This window comes from Manacus vitellinus, unplaced genomic scaffold (genome assembly GCF_001715985.3).
Source record: "Manacus vitellinus isolate BGI_N305 unplaced genomic scaffold, ASM171598v3 scaffold_143_pilon, whole genome shotgun sequence".
Lineage (NCBI taxonomy): Eukaryota > Metazoa > Chordata > Aves > Passeriformes > Pipridae > Manacus > Manacus vitellinus.
Genome location: NW_021939025.1, coordinates 46,956 through 69,249, shown reverse-complemented (window position 1 = coordinate 69,249; position 22,294 = coordinate 46,956). Strand labels below are relative to the sequence as shown.

The following is a 22,294-nucleotide window of genomic DNA, read 5'->3' as shown; positions in this document are numbered from 1 at the left end:
TCCAAAATGTATAAGCTCTTATACCTGAACATAATTTATCTTTACCCACTTTTAAAGTTTAAGAGGTGCCTCAGTTGTTCTGTATACAAATACTATCTCATAGAATGATACAAACTGATATTTCCATTCTTCTCAAAATGAGGCACTCTGCTAAAAGCCCAGAAAGTAATAGTACTAATTAGATATTTAAAATACAGCCTTCCCATAGGGCCCACACCACGGACAGGAAAAAACCCAGCCCTTTGCTAATGTTCTATGCTTCAGCACAACATGCAAACCTAATCTAAATTTTTCATCTTCAAATGACAGGGTATCTGTCTAGGAAATACCACTATTACTCAAGACAGCATCTACTTGGGGAAATAAGTGTGAATAAAGGACTCTGTAGGTTCTAACCTTACAAGAAAGAATCTAGAAAATGCTTTCTGGGTCAAATACATAATATTGCAGGTAACTGCCCTAATATGATTTCACTCAAACTATGTTTTAACTCAAACCAAATAAGGCTCTGGCCCATACCATGTCCACTGGACACTGTCTCAAGACCTCATTCCTCTAATTAAAAGGCCATTTTTCTTAATGGCTAATTTACATTCATCCATTGACCTGCACTATCCTTTCACTTTAACAGCTCTCCCACTTTCTTGGTGCTCACCTTCCTCATACAATTGTAGAATGAAATGTTTCCTCTCTGACACTAGCTGACTAAATAACCAAGATATTCGAATGTCTCGTAAGTGCAGCTCCCAACATCACAGGAGAACAGAAAGTCTTTTGCTGCTCTCGGAATTTCTCTCCTGATTTCAAGTGAGCAGAACATACAACATGTTCTTCCACTGATAAATTTGAATTTTGAAGCGAGAGCACTCGCCAATCCTCAACAGCAAGTCTGCACAAAGTAACGTAGACACACAGCTGTAACACACACACGCTGCTCATGGATAAGCTAAAAAAGAGCCCCAGCAGCAGGAGAGCAATGCCAAGTGACACAGCTGAACAGCCCCCACGGCCTCCACTGGCCTCTGCAGCCAGGAAATGTGGCTCGTGGCCTCGCAGGATACAGCGGCAGGACATCGCAAGTGCTTGACCGGGCACTTGTTAAATTTGGCTTTATTTTTATATTATGACAATCCTCAAGATCCTCCAATTCTTCATGTATGAGAACCAAATGGTGCTTTGCATTAAGAAAGATTCTCAAGATGGCACTGTGAAATGAATTACAGTAGCACGTTTCTATGATTTTTATGATGCTCTCAATCAAAAATAGTCATCACAAGTCATAGAACCAATCTTCACTCCACTGGTAGTCACCTCTCACCTGACAGCTCTCACACTCACCTTTTAATGTTTCCTATAATACTTTAATTTTTTTTTCTGTGTCTGAAATAACCTTTATCTTCTCTTGTTTAATGAACATCATCTGATGTCTTGCATTCTCTTTGGACTTCTATCCCATTTCCATTGCTTAATATTACTCACTTTTTAAAGAAAACTATGTGGTCAGCAGACAGTTAAGTTTTCAAAAACTACCAGCTCCAATGGGAGCTTCTAGCTAGTAGCTTACAGCTTCTTTAATGTCTCAGTTCTCCTCAGTTTTTATCTAGGATTACACAATCATGGTTTGTCAACCATAAAACTTTGTGGTGGCTGAGGAAGTTACATGGCTGGAAAATATATTCATATGTATTTTTTTTAATATTTAAGTTATTGCCTTTTAGTTTTAAAGACCTCCTTGTTCTTGTACTCCTTTGCTATGCTCACATAACAGGTAACACTGGAACTCACAGCTCAGACAGACACACAATTCCTGCTGGAAAGACCTTGGCTACAATGGATTACCAAAGTTATGCAAGGGAAACTGGCCCATGTCCTTAAGGAGATCAAACTGAGCATTCCAAGGGCATCTGCAGTACAAGGAAGCTGGACAGATCAGCTTCCTACAGCATAGGCACAGACATCCCTGCTGGAACCATGAACATCTTACTAACAAGACAAATAGGACCTGCTGGCTCACTGGGACCTGAAACATCAGCAGCACCAGGTTATCAGTAGAAGCTCCTGCTTTTAAGTGGCCCTATTTTCCTGACCTTGGGATGCTCCTGCTCTTCTGCTAAGGCCTGTGTAGGCACTGGTGATCCTTTCCCTGTCAGCTCCTCGATGCGTTTGTTCAGAGTGGCCAGTTTGGCTTTGGCCTGAAGTTTCAGTTTCATCAGCTTCGCATCCGCAGCCTCTCGCTCTTCCTGTAAGAGAAGGACACAGAGTGACTGCACCTCAGCCTCCTGCTGTCACCCAGGATGCACCACTTTGAGAAGTTACACACCTTGCCAGTCTGTCATTCTCCATCCAGCCCTACCTCCGCAGTAACAGCACCATTTAAAACACATCCACAAAACAAATTTGTTCTGAAACACTACACAGATGTAGCTTCTACCCCAGCACTTCTTCTCAAGGACAGAGCACCCAGGGGACAGAGTCCAAAAGAAACCAGAGACTGGCTTGCAAAGAAAGCTGAAGCAGCATCTTACTCTTGGTCCCCAGAGGAGGGGATGATACCTTGAGTACAGTTTCTTTTTGCTGGAGCAGAGCATCCTTTTCTCGGATCAAATCCTTCAGCTGAACAACCAGCTTTTCTGTTTGGGCCAGGCGCTCCAACAGCTCCTCGGGTGCCTCCTCCATGTTTTCTGCTTCTGGCTCCAAAGCTTCTACCTGAAACAGTGAAACAAGTGCTCTGAAGGAAAAAACTATGAACAGCTTGCAGCACAGCATCCAAATGATACCTTCAGCTCCACTCCTGAACACTGCACTCTGGTCCCTGCAGGCATTTCATGGAGCCCGGAGGACTATACAGTCAGGTGAAACCAGGAGGAAAGCTCAGGGTACCATGAACCAATACACAAAAACAAAGAGTACCTTGCTGAACACCACAGTTTGGAGCAGATCTGAAATGAGGGCACCCTCACACACTGTCCACTGTCTCAAAACCAAAGGGCAGCATAGACATAAGGCCTTCTACTGTCACCCAGTCACGCAGAGCTCCCCTTTCTGCTACACACAATCACTAGTACTCTTAAAAGTCTTTCTTCACCATAATTCTAGGTTGTTTTCTAGGATCACCTTGAGATATGGAAACTGGAGAGGTTATGGTCTGCCTCACAAAAGTGCTGACTTAAGAGCTGAGGAATATAGGAAAAGCAGTGGAAATGACAGCTCAGTCTAGCCAGCAAGGAAGAAGCAGAAGGCAGTTCTCACCGCAGTCTAATGAATCACACCCCCCAAACTGTCAGTTAAAACTGAAAGTCTTTAGATAACACTGTACTTACAGCACTGGAGGGTTCAGTAACTGCATCTCCATCCTCCCCTGACAGCTCTTGTAAAACAGTACTTGCTAAACCTGACAAACGGCTCAGCATCTTCAGCCTAAAACAAAACCAAGAGTCAGAATACAGTTACAGGTAGTCAAAATTGCTATAAAGAATAAGCTCTCTCCACACTGGTCTCTAATGTTACAGCAGTGACCAGGCTTGCAGGGAATATGTCTCCATTGCCAAGAGACAAAAGCCAAAGTGAAACCTCAGGAACAAAGAAACAATTCCATTAACAAAAGCAGCCAGACACTCTGAACATAAAAGAAGAGGATGTGCTGGTGTCAGGATACATAAGGATACATAACTCTCTACATGTATGATTGAAAAATACATTTTTATACCAGATGTCAAGTCATCCTCATAGTTCATTTTGATCTTTCTTATCAATGACATTATAGAACCTTGATCTGTCCCGTTTACTCAAAAGAAGGGTGATTCTTAAATGAAGTCGCTTCTTTACAGGCCAAATGTGGCCTGTAAGTACCCAGAAGCAGCTTTCTGCTAATAAGTAGTGGGAATGATGAACTCAGCCCTGATGTTTGCTAAGCAGATGCAAGTGTGTTGCATTAGAGAGATGATGAGACCTCTGCACATCACATATGTGACAGGACAGGACCTTGACACGGGGAAACAGTCTGGAGAGAGCATACATTCCCTGGCTGTGTATGCTCAGCATACCTTCTTTCCTTTCCTTGAAATTCAGGAGCCAAACTGATGCAGCAAGTGGACGTGAAGAATGAAAAAATATGCAGCAGTACCAGCCAGCAACACATAACTTGTCATTTTGGGGAGAACAACAGATTAAATTCTCCATTATTAACCAAGACAGTGGGATGCAAACCACCTCAATAAATTCACCAAGTTCTAAGGAGCAGTTGATAAGTCAAAGTATAGACCTGCCAATCAGAAGGATCTTGACAGGCTGGAGAAACAGCTGGATAGAAACACAGTGAAGTTCAGAAAAGGCAAGTACAGAGCCCAACACCTGGGATGGGAGAAGTGTGTGAGCTGTACAGGCTGTGGAGCAGCTGGCTGCACAACTGTGTTGCAGAAGACAAGCTCGAGGTGCTGGTGGCCAAGCTGGGCACGAGCCAGCAGCACACTCACAGTAAAGCTCAGCTGTGCCCTGAGCTGCATTGGTGGGACTGCAGGCAGCAGGTTCAGGAAAGCAACTACTCCTTTCTATTCAGCACCTGTAAGACTACATTTCAAGCACAGGGCTCACTTTCAAGCTCCCTGATACACAAAAATGACAGGGACAAACTGAATCAAGGACAGCAGAAAGCCCCCAGGATGATTGGGAGTTGGGTGTAGCAGGCACAGGGAGTCTCAGAATGCTGGGCTTGCTCAGCCCTGAGAATGGCAGATGAGGAGTGGATACAGCTCCTCCTTCCCCACAGCCACCTCTGAAGTACCTAAAGACAGGGTCATACACTTCTTACGAGGCCCACAGCAGATGGACATGAGACAGAGGACACAAGCTGCAGCATAAGCAACTTCAATCAGGAAAAAAATGCACAGGAACATGTTAAAAATACTGGATTAGACTCATAGCAACCCAATCTGACTGACATTAGACATGCTAAGAGCAAAGGATTTGACCAACTGAACTCCCAAAGTCCCTTAAGAATCACAGAATCATCATTCTAGTGTTCTATGAGAAAAGGTCACATGTGACACTTGACATCTCTTAACAGAAAGACTACAGATTCTGTTCATGCCTGTAAATGGCAAAATCATTTGCACAAATACAGAAGCTCCAGTAGTGCAAGCTGATGCCAGGCAAGCTCACATTAGCCATAAGATCAAGTTTACATTATTACAATTACCTCCATCAAACGGAATCTTTTAATATGACAAGATGCCTGTGCCTCACTAGAGGCAGCTTCCAAAGCTGGCTACAGTGATCTGCACATTCCTGACCCCCTTTGTCTCAGTAAGCAAATCTTTATCTCAGGTTGCAACTCAAAAGTGGGAAATACTGACAATGGAGAGGAGCAGAGCATTACTTTTCTGTAGCAGTCACGCCTTCTAAGCACCTGATTTTGCAGAAGCAGAAAATGCCACAATGCACATAAGAGCATCAATAGCACAAAAGGACATGTGAACACCTATGACAACACCAACCTGCTTTAGGCTCCCAGGAGCTCCCAGGTCTGCTGACTCAGTAGTAAGGAGGTATCCAAAGCAGAGTAGTCACACACAGGTCCTTCATGCCATTCTTTTTTATCTCCTGGATACTGACAGTTTGCACGAACTAAGACCCTTGATGGAGAGAGAAGAGAAAAAGAACAAAAAAAAGGGAAATAAATTATCCAGTAGTAAAGAAATAAGCCCATCCTTCACCCTACACAGTACACTCCAGGATTGCTACAGTCGGTCACTTGCAATAGGCACAAAAAGTGAAAAGTCTGCTCAGTTTGGGAACCTGGATTTCTCCTGTTCTTGCAGAGACATGCCCTGGTTTCTCACACTGAATGGCATGAGCTGTGTCTCTTTAGCTGATGGAATGAAATGCTCAAGCAGCAGTTAGTGAAGCAAAAAGATGTGCAGCAAGAAACCAAGCTCAGACAGACTCCTGCAAAGAGCTCTAGGGGATGCAACTCCTCCAGAAGCACAGTCAGAACACCAGGATTGTCCATATTTTGCACCAACACAACAGCCAGTGAAACAAGTACTGGTGCTTTGCTCACTTCTCAGCCGGCCCTGGGCAAGACTGAGGCATGGAATTCCAGAATAATACATCTTTACAGTTCCTGCCAGGGAGATTTCTTCTGTCAACATCAACTGCTCACCAACCTGGTAATACCAGAGACTCATTTAGAGACCTGGAATGTCTGGTTCATTATAAGAATAATAAAGTATTTACAGTTTTGTAAACCATCACTCCCCCGATGCCCCAACAAGGAACTGAACCTGCTGTCTTGGCCGTGGTGTATTTTAGAAAACAACCACCCAAATGCAAAAATGCCTCTTTCTGACTGTCACCCACATCTGAATAGGATGGATTTGATCTTCCAACTGCATATTAGGCCACAGCTTCTTAAAGTTACAAATTAACAATATGCAGTTGGGACTGAGAGAACCACCTGATGAATGATAAGAAGTGATATTAGAAATATGGAAAAAGAAAACCAGAATCTAGGCATCTGCAAACATCCACTGTAACCAGGAATAGGGATGGGGCTCAGCACCTGTCCACATGCTGCAGGCATCACAATGTCAAGCATGCACACCTGGATTATGTTGAGAAAATACTCCTTGGCCTTTGTCCAGGTTGGCTGCATTAACCTGATACTGCACTCAAGCTAATAAGCCTTGCTGGGTCTGGCTCATAGATGGCCTCCTCAAAATGCAAACAGAGGAACTGAGGCCTGCCTGCAGCTATTTGCACAGACCTGGACTTTAATAACCTGAACTCAAGTCTTAGAGATTCACGTCTTTTGAACTCATTTTTAAATTATATTCTCAGCTCAGCTGAATATGACAAGGAATGTGAATGGGGAACAAAAATTGATTCTACAATTCTATGAACAGCAACAGGTTTGCTGTTTATAGCAAACAGGGAAAACATGGGCATACATGGGCCACTGCTCTGGATCCCTCAGAAACATCCCTGGAAAGCAACTCTGCAGAGAAGGGCAACTGACCCTAAGCCATCAATGCACCCTCATGGCAAAGGCCAGCAGCATCCTGGGCTGCATATCAGGAGGAACCTGATCCTTCCTCTCTCCTGAGCACTGGTGAGGCCATGTCTGGAGTACTGTGTGCAGTCCTGGGCCCCCCAGAACAAAAGAGGGGGGAACCTGTCGGAGAAAATTCAGTGAAGGACAACAAATAAAAGGCTCATGGAGGATCTTATCACAGAACCCCAGAATGGGTGAAGTTAGGAGGTCATCTGGTCCAAGCTCCCTGCTCAAAGGGGCTGCCCAGAGCCAGCTGCCCAAGACCTGCTGGCAGCTTCTGAATACCTCCAAGGGCAAAGGCTCCACAAGAGAGGCTCCCTGGACAACCTGTGCCAGAGCTCAGCGACCCACACAGTGAAAAAGCATCTCCTGACAATCGGGGAACATCCTGTGCCTCAGCTCACACTCTCTCATCCTGACACCACACACCACTGTAAAGAGCTTGGCTCAGCCTTCTTCAAACCCTTCCTGAGAACAAATCCAGGAACAAGCATAACACAGCTTTAAATTCTGTCCCAAAGCCAACAGTCTGCACACAGGGTGGTGGTTGTCCTATGCATTAGCCTCAAGGACTTGTGGCAGGAATATCCTGGTGTTATATAATGCTGGCCAGTTTCCCCACAAACACAAGTAGACAAACACAGAAAGACAGAGGTTAGTCAGAGTTCCACTGCCTCACCCCAATAAAGCAAACAGTGCAGCTCTCAGAGACAAGACTGGGGCTCTCCCAGGCTCTCACTGGGTGTGGATTCCCATCCCTGCAGTGAACAGCAGAGCACAGGGACCCCCACTATGCTCAAGATGTGAGCCAGGATCCTCTGCATTCTGGCTGTAATTGAAAATAACCTTTTGCTCACCATTCCTATGACTAATGAACTTTCCCTGGGGCGACTTTACTTTGAACACTGGGACTACCAGCAGTGATCTGGAAGAGGTTCCTTTCCTCTGAAATACATTTCTCGTCCTGCCCCAAACAGCCTCAGCCCACTGGAAGTGTCAGCACAGCCCACAGTAAGCTGGGCATAAATCAAGCCCTTCTATCCCCAGGTACCAGCAACAGCAGGGAAAGACTTGAAGTGTTTTTCCCTAATTTATTCTATTCTAAGGTTATTACACATAAATGAAGTTAATTCCTTGCATTTCCTTATTCTGAACAAATCAAACAGGCATTGAAGGCAGTGCTGCTGTACACAAGCCCTGGACCAAACGTCTCACACTGTGCACAGGGGCTCCGGCAGAGCCCAGGACGGGCGGGGAGCTCTGGAGCGCCGTGCGTGGCCCCGGCAGCCCCGCAGACGTACCGGACAAGCCTCCGGTGGGCTCGTGAGGCGCGGGAACCTGCCCCCACGGCCTGGCCTGCGCTCCGGCTACCGGCGGGCACCGCCGGCCGGCTGTCCCAGCGGCGGGGCCGGGGCCGGCCCCGCAAAGCCCGGAGCGGAGAGGACAGGCCCGGCCCGCTGCCCTCTTCACGGGCCCGCGGCCCCAGGGAGCTCGCGGACCCGCCCCGGCCCCGCAGGCCACGCGAAGGAGCGCGCGCCGAGAACGCCGCGAGAGCCGGGCGGCAGAGCCCGGCGCCGGCCGGCCGCACACGCGGGGGGACGGCACCGAAGCGGAGGCACTGACCTGCCGCACGGCCGGAGAGGCCAGCGCGATGAGGCAGCTCGCGAGGCCACCACCGGCCCCCGCCGCCGCCACTCCCTTCCCGCCGCCACCTTCACCACCGGACACGCCACCGCCTTCCGCCCCGGAGCGCCGACAGTGACCTGCCGGAACTTGAAGATGGACGTGGGAACTGCCAGCCATCGCGACGCGAGCAGCAGCCGCGATGCCCATCGTTGTCCTGCAACATGGCACCAAAGTCACCAATCCGAGGAGGCCTTGGTGACGGCCCCGCCCCAATTAGCAAAGCAGCGACCAATCAGCCGCGCGGGCTCCGGTCGGCGGGGCGGGGGCCCGGGCGGTTCGGGGCCCGCCCGTTCGGTGCTGGAGAGCGCCCGCAGGCGGGGGGCCCCAAGTCCCGGGACTGGTGTCGGATGGGCGGAACAGACACCTAAAGGATCGTCCAGTCCCACAGCCCCTGCCACTTTGGCGGGGGCGCCGTCCCACTACACTAGGTAGCTCCAAGCCTCGTGCAGCCTGGCCTTGGGCACTTGTGAATGTACCCAGTGCAAAGCTGCCCTCGTGCACAGTTGTCCCTTGTAGGGCGTTACAGCCCTTGGCAGAAAAAGATTTTTGTCTTTCTTCTAAGCTCCCTCTCCGTACGGAAAGGCTGCAGTAAGGTCTCCGTGGAGCCTTCTCTTCTCCAGGGGAACCCCCCCAGCTCTCCCAGCCTGGCTCCAGAGCAGAGGGGCTCCAGCCTGGCAGCAGCTCCGGGGCCTCCCCTGGACTCTCTCCAGCAGCTCCACGTCCTCCTGCTGCTGTTCCCCAGGGCTGGAGCAGCTCTGCAGGGGAGGTCTTACAAGAGTAGAGCAGAGGGACAGAATCCCCCCTCCCCTGCTGCCCACACTAGTGGGGATGTACACACTGCCAGCTCCTGTCCAGTTTTTTGTTTTCTTTGAGTCACTCTTCAGAACTCTCCATCCATTTATCTCCTGGCCTGCACTGGTCCCAGAGGGTGCCCCCAGCCAGGTGTAAGGCAAGAGTTCATGAAGCCTGAGCAGCCCAGTTCCCTCTCCTCTGACCATCCCCATCACGTGTTGGTGTGTGCATTTGGATGCACCCGTATTCCTGAATGGCCACAGGCTCTGTTCTGAGTTCACAAGGCCTCAGGACAAGGCTTGACAGGCGTGTCTGAATTTTTCACACCCTTCCTGCAGTTTTGTTCACTTGGTTCAGCTGTGAGAGCAATTCCTCTAATGTCAAAATAAACTATGGCTACTTTATTTTGCTTATTTATCTCTGTGTAGTACAACCGTGGTCCTAGATAGCTAGTCATAACAAGCAGTTATTCTAGGTAGAATGAGATATTTCCAACTCTAACACGTGCATACATGAGTCTAAGTGGAAGGAAAGAGAAGAAAGGGGAAAAAAGACAAAAAGAAGAGAGGATGAGGAAACCATTAACAAGAACATCACATTCCTCCAGTGAAGGACTCCGGATGCTAACAACTTGCCATGACATTCCCATCCCCCCTGCAAGCATCCGAGGGAACCACAGATCTTAATACCCAGAGGAGCAGCAGGCAGGTGAGTGTAACACCAGAAAAAGCACAGAAACAAGGCAGGTGTGTTGCAATTTTAATTTGATTATTGCTACTAGTGCAACTTTTTTCTTGTATATAAGTACTTGGCCTACATTATTTTTTTTTTGCTTACTGTAATTAATAATGACTCATGAACTAGACTGTTAAAATTTCTATTATACTAAAAACAAATTTTGGCTTTAAGTGTATATTTAAAGTAGTGTGGTTGATACTGTAGAGGGAAGGGATGGGGCACTCAGAAGGACCTGGACAGGGTAGAGAGAAGGGCTCGTGCCAACCTCATGAAGTTCAACAAGGCCAAGTGCAAGGTCCTGCACCTGGACTGGGGCAATCCCAAACACAGGTACAGGCTGGGTGACGAGTGGATTGAAAGCAGTCCTCTCCAGTGGAGAAGGACTTGGGGTCTTGGTGAATGCAAAACTGAATATGGACCAGCAAAGTGTGCTCACAGCCCAGGGAGCCCACTGTATCCTGGGCTCCATCAAAAGAAACACGGCAGCAGGTCAAGGGAGGGGATTCTCCCCCTCTACTACTTGACTCTGCCTGCTTCAGTGGAAGGTGCCCCTGCCCATGGCAGGGAGTGGAATCAGACGACCTTTAAGGTCTCTTGCAACCCAGACCATTCTGTGATTCTGTGAAGATCTATCAGTGGCAAATACACACAGTAGGTGGGCTTAGACATCCAGCCTGCCCAGCAGCTGGCTCTCGATGCCTGGTCTCTCCAGCTGCTGGCACATGGACATGCCAGACACTCAAGGTGCACATCCCCACCTCAGTCGCTGGTACATGTTCCCTTGCACACGCCAACATACCAACAGACATGTACACTGTGGGTCCCTCTCTGTCTCCTGCACAGAGAAACACACAGACAAGTGGATCTCCCTCAACCCCACACCTTCAGTCTCTCCAGCTGTTGGGCTGGACCCCTGGTCCTTCCAATAGTCAGCTACTCCAGTGGTCTCACTAACAAAGACATACACACACCTGATTCCCAAAACAATCTACGGGCTGGCTAGTCTGGCTTGATGTCACTGGTGATCATAGACTGACATAGTCTCACTCAGTCCAGTTGTGGGCACTCAAATCCCCATGCACACATCTGTCCAGAGCACAGCCCTGTGCAGACAGAAAAAAAGAGGTAGAAATGTTAGAAGACAGGAAAGACTGTGCTGATCCAGCACAGGGTATGGCTAGACATTTGTACTGACCAACACCATTCTACATACAACAAACCTCTTGTATCCACTTTCCCTCCATTTTCCTGTGCTTGTTCATCCCCAAACTGCCTAGACCCATTCCTTTTCCCACCTTTCCTTCCTCCCCTAAACATCCCATTGTGAGTCTTGTGCAATAAATCCACAGATGCTCTTCCCCTGCACCATGTTTTCCATGCCCCAGGCAGTACCCACTTGGTCTGTAAGGTATTCTGACAACTTCTGTTCACTCACCATGACGGTGTCATCTCTAGGCCCATGGGGCTGATGGCTCCCCTGTGACAGACTTAGAAGGAGCTGGGACAGGGCCTTCATTTCTCCTACGGGGTTATTTGGTCCCCAGCCTGTGGTTGTCTCTCTTTGTTCCTACTGCTTTGTGCAGATGAACCTTTCCTGGGTTGACTGCAGGTCTGTGGTGATTCTGGGATTAGCCAGGCTAGGGCATTACTAGGATTCCCCCACCTGCCACTGTTCCTCTGTGCCACTTTGTGTGCGTGGAGGTGAGGTTTTCCCCACATAGCCTCACTCTTGTACTGGGCCACTTCTGTAACACCTTCTGGTCCTACTCACCCAGTTATTCAACATGTCTGTTTGAGAAAACACACTATCAAATCCAGTTAGAGGAGTAGATCCTTACTTAACCTCACATCCCACATCTCATAGCCATTTCCTCTTATCTTCATGTATAATTATATCAAGGTTAAAACCAGGGTAGTCTACCAAACCAGTATAGCTCCCGATGCCAGTGTCTGATTAACCTTCTCACCCTTTCTGGTTTAGCTCCTGAAATAGCAGTGATTTACTAGATTATCTTGCATCCATTCTAAGAAGACTGTTTGTATCATTGAAACTTTCTGATTTGTAGACCAGCCTCTAAGAGGATTAATGTTTATAATTGGCTTGCAGAAAGTTAGATCCCTCCCATAACTGTTGAACGTGGACAGGAGCAGACAGGCAGTGCTGTGAGAGCCACGGGAGGAAGAGGATCACTCCCGTAGCATCATTCTTCTGACCACAGACACTCATGGGAAACAACAGCAGCTCCACAGTGGATGACCTACAGGCTGTTGAGATCCACCACTGGTACAAGAAGTTCATGACGGAGTGTCCTTCTGGACAGCTGACAGAGCACGAATTTAAGCAGTTCTTTGGGCTTCGAGGGCTCGATCCGGAGGCCAACAGGTACATTGAGCAGATGTTCCGCACGTTTGATATGAACAAGGTGAGTTCTCCTGCAAGGAATTAACTGTCTCGTGCTGCTTGAAAGTGAACCAACTCCTGCACTTTTAGAGTCCTCGCTTCTCTCTCAGAAATATTGGTGTGGAAAGCTGCTGAGGGATGCTAATTAAAGTAGCTAAATGCAAGGAGCAAATGAATGTGCGTAGATAATGACATAGATAACATAACCATAGGTAATAATACCTGATTACTACTTACCTTTTCCAAGTTCATCTTTGAATTTTGAGAATTTCTTATTGCATATTATTTGACTTGGCCTTGTTTGACTATCAAAATGCTAATTTCATTATACTTTTTCTTACATGTTCTTATTATTCAAAAATATATCTGTATGAGATTGTAGAGACCACAGGAATCAGACAGAATAGAAGTCATTATAGCATTGACAGAGAAGTAATTTCCGGGCATTTGGCAGCCAAACAAGCAGTGCATGGGCAGACAACCTCTGTGGCTCTGCTGGGTGCCAGCTGTGCTGTGTGGAACAGCAGTGAGGGGTGGGTAGTGTTCCTCTCTGTGATAGGTGACCACTGGTAACAAGCAGTAGCCCCCATAATTCCTTTAAGCATGCAATGGCCCTCACTTTTGCATGCTTTTTATCTGTATATACCTCAGCCTATGCTTGCAGGCCTGTAATCTCAATAACAAAGAAATCTGTCTTTGGGAAAATTCAGCTTTGCTCTCTGCTCCACGGTTCTGGAATGGAGCCAAGGAGGATCCAGTCACGAGGCATGTGAGCCAGGTGGGAAATCACGGGATCAGTCTTGAAGAAGGAAAACCCAGGCACTGAGCAAAGAATGTTAGTTTGGACATGTGAGACAGCATAAGGAGTTAAGGAATGCTAAGGAATATTACAAAATTAAAGAGAGGAGCAGCCAGGCTCCATTAGGATAGCTGAGGTCTTGTAGTGAGCATAATGACTGGAAATGACTACAGATCTCAAAGAATATCCTTTCTCATCCCAAAGTCCTCTGTGCCCAGGATAGTGATTGTGATAAGAAGCAGTTTCATAAACAAAAGTAAAATCTTTACAGATTTTGCACAAGTCTTTCTTTCACTTTACCTCTCTTATTTCTTTAAATCTTTAAGGACTTGAAAATTTGTTCAAGAATTGTGCATTCCAGAGTTCTCCTGTGAGCCCTGCATTATGTGGTAAACAATGTTTTAAGAAGACTCTTGGTCAGAAAAGATAAAAGGCTATCATCTAAATAAAGTGATAGTGATCTCAAGAGGAATGAAGAAAGAGCATGGCAGCTAGTGGGGATGGACCTACATCAGTCAGTTAACCTTAGTCTGTTATTAGTCATTTAATCTAAGCTCCTTTAGCTTCTTTTATGAACAAGAACACCCAGAGGAAGATCCAGCCTGTAGTAATACAGACATGATGGATGGAATCATCTGCCCTCTGGACTTTCAGATTCTGAGAACTGTGCTGAAGACAGAGGATAAATTTTCAATAGACTGATTTTATAAATTGCAACCATAGAATTATAGAACAGTTTGAGTTGGAAGGGACCTTAAAGATCATCTCATTCTAACCTCCCTGCCATGGGCAGGGACATTTTCCACTAAACCAGGTTGCTCCAAGCCCCATCCAATCTGGCCTTGGACACTTCCAGGGATGGGGCAGCTACAGCTTCTCTGGGCAACCTGTGCCAGGGCCTCCCCCCTCACCGAGTAACAACTCCTTCCCAAAATGTATTCCAAATCTCCCCTCTGTTAGATTAAAAACATTCCTTCTTGTCCTATCATGACCTGCTCATGTAAAAAGCCATTCTTCCCCTTTATTAAACCCCCTTAGGCCCCAGAAGGGGCACTGAGCTCTCCCTGGAGCCTTCTCCAGGCTGAAGAACGAATGTGAACAGCCCAGCAGACTGACAGAGCAGGGACTTTCCCAGCCCATGGGTGCACTGAGCAGGGCTGAAAACACAGTTAATGAGGAGCACAGAAACTTTATTTCAACACCCCGGTCACGTCAGCATCGGTGTGGGTGCAGCGGAGCAGCCTGGGCAGGACAGAGCAGCCTCTGGCCCCAAGGCTACCTTTGGCCCAGCAGGAAATGGCCGTGGCCCACTGTAGCCCTGGATCCCGCTCATCCCGCTGCTTAAGCCTTTTTGTCCTTCAGGAAAGGCAGGAAGTCCTGCAGCAGGTTCAGGAATTGCACCAGGATGAGGAGTGGGAATGCCGTGGGCATTAACGAGGCCGAGGAGCTCGGTGCCGGTCTCTGGCTGTGCTTGGGGGTCAGGCTGATGTCTGGCTCTGGCGCTGGCCTCAGATGCTGCTCAGGGGTCAGGCTGATGTCTGGCTCTGTCACTGGCCTCAGATACTGCTCGGGGGTCGAGGTGATGGCTGGCTCTGGTTCTGGACCGGCTCTTTCTGCTGGGCTCAGGCCCGTCTGGACCAGGATCCAGTTGTAGAAGTGCTGAGTGGAGGTGTAGATCCCGGGGTGCCTGGCTTTGTCACAGCCTCTTCCCCAGCTGCTCAGCCCCACCAGCCAGAAGTAGTCAGCTCTCTTGTCCTTGCAGACGAGGGGACCCCCACTGTCCCCCTGTGGCAGGAGAGAGGGCTCAGGGTTTGTGGGGGGCTGCTGCAGCAGCAGGGCTGGCTCCTCTCTCCCAGCCCCTGCCAGAGCCACATTCCCAGCACGGAAGGCTCTGCCTGGGGGCTGGAGCCTCCAGAACCTCGGCTGGGAGCAGGCTGGGGGCTGTCCCATCTCTGCACAGTGGTCCCAGATGTGCAGAGGATGGATGATCCAGGGTCACATCTGCAGCTCAGGGCTGCCAGGAGCACTGGATGGGCTTTGTGGGCAGAGCCAGGCCTTGGGGACAAGGGGACACGGCGGGGGGCCTGTGGGATGGGGAAGGAGAGGGCAGCCTTGGGATAGGGGACATGGGACAGGGCAGCCCTGGGATAGGGGACAGGGACCCGTGGATGGGTAAGGGGAGGGCAGCCCTGGGATAGGGGCATGGGACAGGGCAGCCCTGGGATAGGGGACAGGGCACAGGGCAGCCCTGGGAGAGGGGATATGGGACAGGGCAGCCCTGGCAGTGATGGGGACCCGAGGGGACCCAGGCCCAGCCCGTGCCATGTTTGGGGTCAGGGTCCCTGTGCTGTCGGGGCTGAGGGACTGGTGCCACGCTCCCACCTGGCAGGTGTCGATGCCGCCCTGCGGGTACCCAGCACACAGGTTTTCGGGGTGCACGGCCCCCCCGTACCACCGGCTGCTGTTACAGAGCTCTGTGTCCATGAGGTGAACCTTGGCCTCCTGCAGCACCACATCTGGTCCAGGAGTTGTAGGAAAAGAGGGGAATGAGCCCCCATCGGCTCAGTGCCAGTCCCCTCCCCTGCCTGGGAGTGCCTTCACAGAGTCACAGAATGGTTTGGGTGGAAGGGACCTTAAAGCTCATCCAGTGCCACCCCCCACTCTGGGCAGGGACCCCTTCCCCCAGCCCAGGCTGCTCCGAGACCTGGCCCTGCTGATGTCCTGCAGCCACAGCTGGACTGTGGTTGTGCCCAGCCCATGTCCATGGGGTGTCCAGCCCATGTCCATGGGATGCCCAGCCCATGTCTCCGGGGTGCCCAGCCCATGTCCATGGGGTGCCCATTGCACCCTCAGGGCACGTCCTTGTAGGGCCTCACCTCCTGGTGTGGCGAAACTCCATCCCGCGATGTAGCAGGATTTCAGCTCAGAGACCCTCACCGAGGTGTCGGGCACACAGCCCAGCTGGATGTAGTCACTGCACTCCACGGGCCGGTCCAGCTCCAGCAGGGCAATGTCGTTCCTTGCCGTGGCAGCCACGTAGTGCTGGTGCACCAGGATCCTCTGGATGTGCCTCACCTCGGCCTCGGGGCCCGGCTGAGTCAGATCCGTGGCCCCGATCACCACGTCCCACCGGTAGACGTCCCTGATGGAGAGAGGGGTGAGAGGGAGCAGAGCCACGGACTGTGGCAGCTTCCCAGCCTTCTGCTTCCCAAGGGAGAGAGGGAAGCAGAGAGGAAAGAGCCGGACGGGAGCAGCACGTGGTGCTGTGACCTGGGCACCCGCCCGAGCTGTGGGGACACCCCTGTCCCTGCCCCTCCTTACCCGGCCCTGATGAAGCAGTGGGCGACCGTGAGGACCCACTGGAAGCTGAGGAGGACACCCGAGCACATGTGCCACGTGCCATTCTTCCAGGTGGCCTGGATGCTGACGATGCCGGGCCAGGCCCCCGGCTGGACACCGGTGCCACCCACGACGCGGGACGTGCCGTCGGCCAAAGCCATCGAGTTGTGGTCGGAAGCCATGGGCTGGAGCCCGCAGGTCCTTCTGAAAGCACAAAGCCATCACTGCCCTGCTCGTTATAGCTCCCTGCTTGGTGCTGAGGGGCAGCAGGGCCAGGGACCCCCGAGGGCACATCTGTCCCCCTGGATCTAGTGGAGCCCTGCAGATGAGCTGTGCCAGCACGTGGCTGCTGGCCAGGGACTGAGGCTTCTCCATGGGGATCAGGACACTGGGGTGTGGCTGTGGGGAACAAACAGGGCCCCTCTGTGGAACCCCTAAATGGGGCCACTGACCTGCATGTGTCCCCAGTGCCATGCACCGGCCTGGCCAGGGCCAGCAGGACCAGGAGCCACAGCCAAGCCATCGGTGCCAGCGCACGTGGCAGTGCCAGGACCTGGGGTCACCTCCAGCACAGCCACCAGCGTTGTGCCCACAGCACCCACAGTGCCCCTGACCCGGGGCTGATGTCACAGAGGGGCCGGTTCCGTGTGCTGGGCATGGCAGGGAGGGACACCGAGTCACAGAGCCAGGGAATGGTTTGGGTGGGAAGGGACTTTAACAACCACCCAGTGCCACCCCTGCCATGGGCAGGGACACCTTCCACTGGCCCAGGTTGCTCCAAGCCCTGTCCAGCCTGGCCTTGGACACTTCCAGGGATCCAGGGGCAGCCACAGCTTCTCTGGGCAACCTGGGCCAGGGCCTGCCCACCCTCCCAGCCAAGAATTCCTTCCTAACATCTGATCTAAATTTGCACTCCTTCTGCTTAAGGCCATTTCCCCCTTGTCCTGTCACTACATGCTCTTGTCCAAAGTTCCTCTCTGGCCTTCTTTTAAGCCCCCCTTAGGTACTGGAAGGGGCTCTAAGTTCTCCATGGAGTCTTCTCCAGGCTGACCAGCCCCAACTCTCTCAGCCTGTCATGCCCTTCTTCCCACCCTGCGTGAATATTTTAAATGTTGTGAGCCTTGCTGTAAAACAGTAGTGCACTGCTAGTTCACTACATTCTCCTTTTACATATGTTTATTTCCATCCATTCCAGAAAGGCATCTGACCTTATTCCAGTACCTCAATAAATGAAAGTTTCATTTTTCTGCTCTATAATTTGTTGAAGTAGTTATTTGGAATCTTTGATGGAGATAAGTGTTTTATTTGTAGTTTGTTTTTAACCACTTCAAATTTTAGTGTTAAATCTAAGGCTTACAAACCTTTACTGTCTGGCATTTTTCCTTACAGAAGAAATAAGGGCTTTTTGAGATCCTTTGTACAATCAAGAAATGGAGTGTTGAAAACCTAAATACAGACAATTTTTCCACTGATCAAATCATATTCTATGTATTTTAAAAAACATCCCTAATCATTTTATTTCCCAGAGGATGGAGAAGAGATCTATGGCTTAGTGAAATAGCATAGTTTCCCATAAAGGCAGAGCAGACTAGCAGAGGAAACTTGCAGCCAGGGCTCAGTGTTCTCTCCCAGCAGACCAAAGGCAGTCAGCTTTAGTGGACAGAGGGGGGTTTGTTCACACTGGCCATGAGGAGTGGTAGGTTCCTCCACTGCAGGTGGTGAGAAGAGAGGAGCCTAGATATGCAATAAGTCATAACTTTAGGAATCCAGGTATTTATTGGCTGGAGGAATTGAATATATGTGTGTGTGCACTAAAGGTTTTTCCTAAGTCCAAGTCCGTGTGCCATTTGTTTGCCCTTCTCTTTCAGTTGTGAACCTAAGGAGCAATAAACAGTAAAACAGTTCCAGAGCTGTAACTCCCTCAGTTTATTCCTGTCACAGTTCAGTTTTTGTTTTCTCCCAGGATGGGTATATTGACTTCATGGAATATGTGGCTGCCCTCAGCCTCGTTCTCCGAGGGAAGATGGAGCAGAAGTTGCGGTGGTATTTCAAGCTCTATGATGTAGATGGCAATGGCTGCATTGATCGCCATGAACTGCTCAACATTATTAAGGTGAATCTCTAGGGGGCTGTGTTCTTTCCTCTTTCCTTAAAGACAAAATCACACAAGTAACACTTTTCTGTTCCCCATATGGATCATCATGGGTGAGATCTTTACATCATCCTTTCTTTGAGCAGAATTCCCCACCGTCCCGTAATGCAATAAGCAGACTTGACAGACTCTGCCACCACAGCATATGTTGCAGCATAGCTAAGCATAAAATTGTTTTAGCTGTCTAGCACCTAAATTGGACTTTCCAAGGTTTCAGACTCCAGCTGTCAGTTGCCATCTCTGCAATGTGTCCTTCACATGTCCTTTTACCCATGAGAAGTCGGAGAGTTACTCCCAGTTTGTTTTTTAGAGCCAGCTCCTAAATATAAATGCAAAAAACCATATCTGACACCAGCAAACAACTTGAAGAAGAATGATTGTGAATGGAAAGGATTGTATACGAATAGCTACTCTGGACAGAGTTGGAACTACTGGTATTAAGATCACTATGAATATCTCAGAATTAATTATGCTGCAAGTTCAGATTATTTTGTGGACAGTGGGAAATTACCAAGATGCAGGAAAGATTCAAATAAATTACAGACCCCAAATAAATTACATTTCTGAATATGAAAGGTCAGGAAATTGATTCGATAAAGATTTGAAGCCTAAGCTGTCCACAAATAAAAGCACTAAGATGTTAGTAATGCATTCTCATCTGGATATGCATTTTAGTGCTGAGTATCAAAGAGACCAAACCAAAATCAATGACTAATAATATACAGCCTCCTAGTAATAACTTGCAATAGAAATACTCAGACATTACAGTGAAGCAACAGATAGCAATAGTTAACATAGAGCTCTTAAGAAACAAGTCCCATAGGCAACAATTGGTGGCAAGCAATTTATTGCCCTTTGAATTTTGTAAGTGTAGTTCAGTGTCTTTTTTGGCAGCCTTAGGAAGTTGCTGAGGTGATTCTTGATTTTAGTAAAATAGCATTTGAAAAAGAATGAAGAAAATTATCAAATATCAAAATTAGAAAATGAATAGTCTTAGAAATCAGTATAAAGGCTCTGGAATCACATATTTCATTGACTTCCTTAAACAAACAAGATAATTAGGCATGGAAAGCAAAGAGAACTGTGTTCTATGTAGTTGTAAAATAAGAAGAATTGTAGTAAACAGTAGTGGATAATGCTTTACCTTTCTCAAGCCAAAAATTAATTTCTAATGAGCTTTCAGGAGAAGCCAGACACACAGGAAGCAGTATATAAATGGAAATTGGGAAAGCAAGAGTAGAAATAAATGACCACAGCATAACAAAGGAATTTCATAATGTCAAATGCAGAGGGTGTTTGACAGTGTTCCTGGGGTTTGGTGGGCCACAGGGTCACCGACTGGGCCAAAGTGGATCAATCAGGTGGATCCTGATTCTGCCATTTCTGTAGTACCTAAACTGTACCTAAGCAGACTTAGGGTGATCCTCTGGGTTTTGCTGCTCATTCCATGCTCCAGAACCATCCTCCCTTTGCACCATTAAGTGCCAGCCATAAGGCCTGATGATTTGTATTGTGTTTTCCTCTGATTCTGGTTCATTTGTACAGGGAAAGTGCTAGGTATGACTGTCTTATTCTGAATCTATGCTGACCTGCTGCAATGGAATCATCACTATCACTCTTGGAGCCATTAGGCACACTCTTCTTCTTGCTCTTTCATTTTAGGCTATTCGAGCTATTAATGGTGGTGACCATGAAACTAGTGCAGAAGAGTTCACCAACCGAGTCTTTGACAGGATTGATGTGAATGGAGATGGTAAGATTCCTGCCTTTGCCATCCAGCTCAGATAGTCTGTTCTACAGAGAAACATCCATGTCTTCCTTTCTTGATTGAACTTTATGCCTCTTCATTTCATATTTTCTTTTTATATGCACTCTCAGCCAGTAATCCATTCTCCATTAATCAAAAGGCATTTTTCTCCTTGCATCATACATAATCAATATGTCCAGATTTGTTCCCTGTGCTGAGTGTGATCTGTGTTCTGTTCACATGAGTTTGGTACTGGGGTTTTGGAGTGGTGTTTTGTTTTGTTTTGTTTTGTTTTGTTTTGTTTTGTTTCCTTTTTATATGTTGCTGTGTAGCTTATACCAGTTAGAAGTGGGAAATATTAACAAATGGCCCCAGCTGTTCCTACGTATTTCAGCAGGGAAAGGAAGAACTGGAATTTAATGTTGAAGTTCAGAGTTTCTTCACTGGGTCTATTGCAGGCAGTACAGCAATCACATGAGGTGCTCAGTCAAAAGGTGATCAACACCACTGTAGTCACTGTACGTCCCTGAGAGATATTTCTTTCCTTACTACTTCAGGTACTCATGACCTCCTAACAGGCTCTTTTGTTATTCCAGAATAACTCTGCTGAGCTGCTTCCCTGCACAAGGGCTTTTTGGCCTAGGACAGAAAATATATTTCTGCCCGTCATAGCCTCCCTCTATCACTTCTTTTATCCATGAAAACCAGCAAGTATAGGACAGGTTATGACTATGACAGGTTGGGCCAAAAAGGAGGTGGATAATCCAGCCTTATTTACAGGATGCTATGATCCCACTCCTTAGCCACACACTTCCTCTGTTCTTTCTTATGTATCCCTTCCTTTCTACAGGAAAAAAGGAAGGTTATGTTTCACAAAAATTAAGACTCTCTGAGGCCTCAGTGCTTTAGAACAGTGCCTGTATAGTAAGTGGTGTCTAAGGTTAGATTGCTGTACTCCTTTTCCTGTCAAATGTGGATTCTGATGCCTTTTGTTTGTGTCTGACACAGGTGAACTTTCTCTGGATGAATTTGTGGAGGGAGCAAGGAAAGACGAGGAGTTCATGCAGGTTATGATGAAAAGTTTGGACCTGTCTCACATTGTGGCCATGATCAACAACCGTCGGCATAGTATATAAATCCAGCTGAGAGAAAATGCTGTGCCTATAGACAGAAGGGTATAGAAACACAAGGAAGGAGAGACACCATTTTTTAAAACAAAATTTCCATAAACATGAATATGGAAGTAGGAACAGAAAGACACTGCTAAATTTTTATCTGAGTGCACGTTCCTGTACAAATACTGAAGCTTAGCCACGTAAATGCAGGACAGGTTCAGAAAACTGGATCTGCGTGTCAGTATTTGACTTGACTTCCTAAAATTTAAAGACCAAATTTCAGGGCACAAATTTCCTCCTTATTCTGTGTCCCAGATTGTCACTTTGCAATGGACTGAAGGTAATGCCAAGTTTGTGAAGAACACTAGCAGAACTGGATGATGACATGTACAAAAGAAGAGCTTCAAACTGTTATCAACGTAGAGAACTGTCAAAAGAATGTAACTTGTGCTGCTCTTGTCATGACATTGGTTC

General features: G+C 48.1%; 3 protein-coding genes across 3 annotated transcripts in view; 1 reads left to right on the top strand and 2 right to left on the bottom strand.

Annotated features, from left to right (window-relative positions):
• Positions 1–8,713, bottom strand: part of GOLGB1 (golgin B1) — a 37,432-nt gene extending 28,719 nt beyond the window's left edge. The window contains exons 1-5 of the mRNA XM_029958160.1: positions 8,675–8,713; positions 5,493–5,630; positions 3,321–3,417; positions 2,554–2,706; positions 2,088–2,240 (exon numbers count right to left, since the gene is read on the bottom strand). Coding sequence (XP_029814020.1) covers positions 2,088–2,240; positions 2,554–2,706; positions 3,321–3,410 — 396 coding nt within the window. The 5' untranslated portion in view covers positions 3,411–3,417; positions 5,493–5,630; positions 8,675–8,713. The remainder of the gene's footprint in view (positions 1–2,087; positions 2,241–2,553; positions 2,707–3,320; positions 3,418–5,492; positions 5,631–8,674) is intronic.
• Positions 8,714–12,492: 3,779 nt separating this feature from the next.
• Positions 12,493–22,010, top strand: LOC103761801 (guanylyl cyclase-activating protein 1-like). The gene is made up of 4 exons (XM_008928418.2): positions 12,493–12,690; positions 18,770–18,919; positions 20,621–20,711; positions 21,714–22,010. The coding sequence occupies exons 1-4, from the start codon at positions 12,493–12,495 to the stop codon at positions 21,839–21,841; spliced, it is 567 nt and encodes a 188-aa protein (XP_008926666.1). The 3' UTR covers positions 21,842–22,010.
• On the bottom strand, positions 14,637–16,964 carry LOC108638968 (acrosin-like). Its single transcript, XM_029958167.1, has 4 exons — positions 16,789–16,964; positions 16,344–16,609; positions 15,850–15,983; positions 14,637–15,252 (listed from the first exon to the last, which is right to left on the bottom strand). The coding sequence occupies exons 1-4, from the start codon at positions 16,854–16,856 to the stop codon at positions 14,809–14,811; spliced, it is 912 nt and encodes a 303-aa protein (XP_029814027.1). The 5' UTR covers positions 16,857–16,964; the 3' UTR covers positions 14,637–14,808.
• Positions 22,011–22,294: the final 284 nt, after the last annotated feature.